This window comes from Lotus japonicus, chromosome 4 (genome assembly GCF_012489685.1).
Source record: "Lotus japonicus ecotype B-129 chromosome 4, LjGifu_v1.2".
Taxonomy (NCBI): Eukaryota; Viridiplantae; Streptophyta; class Magnoliopsida; order Fabales; family Fabaceae; genus Lotus; species Lotus japonicus.
Window position 1 is genome coordinate 48,489,864 of NC_080044.1, and position 4,367 is coordinate 48,494,230.

Consider the following 4,367-nt stretch of genomic DNA (forward strand, 5'->3'; position numbering starts at 1 on the left):
CAAGCCGAGCAAGGAGAAAGCAAAGGGAAGCAGAAGACGGGACAGGAAGGTCCGGACTGGGGAAAAGGCACCGAGGGAATCTTTGTATCCCAAAAAGGAAAATTTTGAGCGACGCCGACCCTGGCATCAGGCTGACCCACGTCGCCGAGAGGAAGCATGAAAAAGCTTGAACGCCCACCTAACGGAGCTGCTACGTGATGTTAAGGCGACGCATGCAGTTGAGGAGGGCGAAAGAAGGAATGACCCATCGCGGGCAACGACGGACAAGACCAAGTGGTGTGAGTGAGTACCACCGATCAGCAGGACATGACACAGGAGATTGCTTTACTCTGAAGAATGAAATCAAGAGGCTCATCCGAGCAGGCCGGTCACAGCTGAATGAACGTGGCAAACGCTGGAATGGAGAGCGACATCAGGGGAACAGGTACAGGGGGTCTCGCCAACAAGATGAACGCCGACGGGAGGAACGTCGCCAAACGCCGACTACTGACAAAAATGAGACGTTGGCTGCACGAAAGAAGGGTGCAGAGGAAACCTTTAATAAAGATCTTGAACCGCCGGTTGGCACGATAAATACAATTGCAGGTGGTTTCGGTGGGGGCGGTGCAACGACCTCAGCTAGGAGAAGACACGCTCGGGCGGTGACGTCGGTGCAACAATACGAGACTCCTTTCAGTTTCCAGCATCCTGACATAGTAATTTCAACGGCAGACTTTGAGGGGGTTAAGACGCACAAGGATGATCCTATAGTTGTCATGATCAGGATCAACAGTTTCAACGTCCGCCGAGTTCTTCTGGACCAAGGCAGCTCTGCTGATATCATCTACGGAGACGCATTCGATCAGCTGGGATTAACGGATAAAGATTTAATTCCCTATATCGGGACTTTGGTGGGGTTTTCAGGCGGGCAAGTTTGGGTGCGAGGATACATAGATTTGGATACAATCTTCGAGATTGATGAGAATGCCAAGCTCCTTCGTGTGAGATACCTCGTCATACAGGTCGTAGCTTCAGACAACGTCATTATAGGAAGGAACACACTTAACCATCTTTGTGCGGTAATCTCCACGGCTCACCTGGTGGTTAAGTATCCGCTGATGTGCGGAAAAGTGGGAAAGATTGCAGTCGACCAAAGGCGAGCCAGAGAATGTTACAATAACTGCCTCAGCATGTACGGCAAAAAAGGAGCTGGCGAGGGAAATCGGTGTCATGAAATAGAGATTCAAGAGGGAAATCAGAACAAGAGGGGTAAGTAGGAGCACAGGGTAGGAGAGATTGCTGGGGAAAAGGTAAAGAGACAACGGAAAAATCAAAGGCAAGCCAAAGAGGTTGAGGAAACAGAAAGAAAGGGATCGTTCACAGACATTAGGGCAGAGGAGCGCTGGGCAGGGATAGTTGATGATCTAGAAAGGTACAAATTCAGTAGAGGAGTGTTGGCAATTAAGCCCAGGCTCACGTCTGAACAAGAACGGCGTTTGGAAAAGTTGGTATAGGAAAATTTTGACCTCTTCAGTTGGAGCCCTAAAGATATGGAATTCTGGGAACTTCCGCAGTTCAGGACACCAGCTTTGATAAGCAAGGGACCGAGCGTGCAGGAGGAAAAAAGGGTGGTGAGCCCAGGGGCGGACTTAAGAATTCTCCAACGCCAAGAGGGCGGGAAGAAAAGAACAGAGTTGTTTGGACAAGATTAAGATAAGTTAGAGGCAGGGCGAGGAGGCACAACCTACCGCATCAAGGATAAAGGTAAGGCCAGGGCGAGGCAGCGGAAATCGGCGAGAGGAGAGGTCTTCAAGGGCAAGAAATGTAAGAGGAGCGTGCAAGAGAGCGAATTGATAACCCGCTGGCAAGAACGCCAAATCCGCGGCGACGTGGAGTGGGTGGCAAGCACGTCAGGAACAAAGGATGAGGTTCTGGGCACAATACTTTGACAGGGAAGTTCATTGACAAGGTTGAGAGCGCGGTGGAAGGGTCAGATCAAAGCCAGTAGGATCAAAAATAAAGATACACTCTTTTTCTCCGACACGGGAGTTTTTTAATGAGGCATTTCTCGATGTACAGAAAATCTTTTACAAATGAAATACAAAAAGGATATTCACCAGCAATACTCCTAATTCAAAAGATACGGTCGCCCGGTGGGAAAAATTCCCCGAAGGTGGCAATCCCAACACGACCTTGATGTCTGGGGATTGCTCCGGGAAAGTCCGGTGCTATCCAAATAGCAACTTAACTAACACGTCACGTTCGCACGATGGGAAAAATTCCCCGAAGGTGGCAATCCCAACATGACCTTGATGTCTGGGGATTGCTCCGGAAAGTTTGGCGCGAAACGCTGACCTCTCGTTGGCGATGTGTGCGGGAAAGCGACTCATCCCCAAAATGGGGTGGGTCCCTTATCCCCTTAGTCTCCCCGAAATCTGGGAATACGAGGCCTCCCCGAAATATGGGCGAGAAAATAAACAAGGCATAAGTCTGGGTAAACCCATATGGCCATTGGGCCCCCAGCAGTGTAAGCCCTTGGCGGGATGAAACCGTCAAGGCCACACCTGCTCTTACGGGAAATATTGGTGTGAAAGAAAGCCTCAAAATGAGCAAAAGTCCTAGTTTCTTCGGCACACCTTCAAATCGCTACAAGAACGCAAGGCGAACAAAAAATTGCCTAAATGGCGACGGACGAACAAAAATTGCCTAAATGGCAAGGGGCGAAAAAAATTGCCTAAATGGCGAAGGAAGGAAAGACGCAAGACGAAGTCAAAATAAAGAAAATATAACAACATTAATTCATTACAAAAATAATTACAAAAGATCAAAAACATAGTTATCTTTACATTGACGATTCCCCCCCCCCCCCCCTCAATTTCAGCAGCAGCGAAATGCTCGGCGGTGAAGCTCGGAGGATCGTCAGGGCCAACAAGCCCATCTTCTTGAAAGCTCCCATTCCATATAGGTTAATTCCTTGATAGAGATGGACTTGAGCCTTGGCAAGAAATAAGCCACAACCACGCTCTTCCACGACCTCAGCCGCAACGTCGCTACCAACCTGGCCTGAGAGGTCTTGGTTTTGGAGTCCATATCTGTGTGGGCCTGGTTTTCTGCCTCAAGTTGCGACCTCACGTCAGCCAGGGCTTCATTCGTCGTTCCCAACTCGCTCTGAAGAAAAGTGATCTCTTGGCCTTGAAGGATGCAAGTGGCCTTGCCGGCGTTGATTGACTCTGTTTTTTCCTTCACCTCTTCCTGAAGTTCATACCAATCCAACTCCAATTCATCTATCCTCTCCTTGCAAGCAGCCATGTCCTCGTCGTAATAGCTCATCTCGACGCCCACGTTGGTCAATTTCCTCGTTTGAGCTGCCACTTGGGTCAGCTACTTGTCCCATTCTTTGTGAGCCTCCTGCGTGGCCACGCGGTAATTATCAGCCTCTCGTTGAAGTTTCTCCACTTCTGCAGAGGAAGCTGAGTCTTGAGATAGATGGGCAAAGAGGCACCCCGCTCGTAAGAGGTGGTTGAGGGCTTCCTGCGCTGCAATATCAAGGTCAGGAATCTCGGCTGCTCTCATATTACCAAGGGAGGTGTTAGACAACATAAATGCGATGAGAGAAGGTTGTTGGCTCGCTGAAGGTCCCGCTTGGTCGCTGGAAATAACATGGTTGGTTTCAGCACTGGGGGACCAAAAGACTGGCGAACCTTGGGGGAGTTTGCACCTTCGTCCTGAGGGCTCGCCGGTCGGGCAAGAGAAGCTCCAGCTGGGCCCGCCTCGGTTGGATCAGGAGAAGGAGTTGTTTGGGAAGAATTTTCAGAGGGTTTTAGACCAGCGGAAACCCCCTCCGGACAAGGTGAGGACTCAGCACCGCCCACATGTTTCGGCGTCTCTTTGCCCGCCAGATGTGGGGCGGACGCTTCGTCAGCTGGAGGTTTCTCGCCTTTCTTTTTCTCCTTTTTCTCCGGGCGTGGGGCGGATGCTTCACCAGTCGAAGATTTCTCGCCTTTCTTTTTCTTTTCCAACTTTCGGGGAGAGAAAGTCTCGGCCCCGGATTTTCCCTCTGAGCCGGGGTTAACTTCTTTGGATTTCTGGGACCTCTTCGGGGGGAAGGTCGAGCGGCATCACCATGGAATCTGGGAGCTAGGTCGTTAGTAGGCTGCAATGGGGGGCAACACCCGGTGTAGCCTCATTAGTCCCAGCGGCGCCGGGAACTGGATCAGTTGAAGAAGATCCTTTGGCCTTCTTCGAAGGAAGAGCGGCAGCCTCGGCTTCAGAATCGGCGGCGACGCATTTCCTCTTGATCACCTGGGTATTGAAAACAGGAGGAAACTCGAGTGGATCGGCAATTAGGGCGCGCTGTAGTGCGGCCGCAGTAAAGTCAATCCCGCCTA

At 50.7% G+C, this 4,367-nt stretch overlaps 1 protein-coding gene across 1 annotated transcript; it reads left to right on the forward strand.

Annotated features, from left to right (window-relative positions):
* Positions 1-239: 239 nt before the first annotated feature.
* On the forward strand, positions 240-1,256 carry LOC130712872 (uncharacterized). Its single transcript, XM_057562687.1, has one exon. The coding sequence runs from the start codon at positions 240-242 to the stop codon at positions 1,254-1,256; it is 1,017 nt and encodes a 338-aa protein (XP_057418670.1).
* Positions 1,257-4,367: the final 3,111 nt, after the last annotated feature.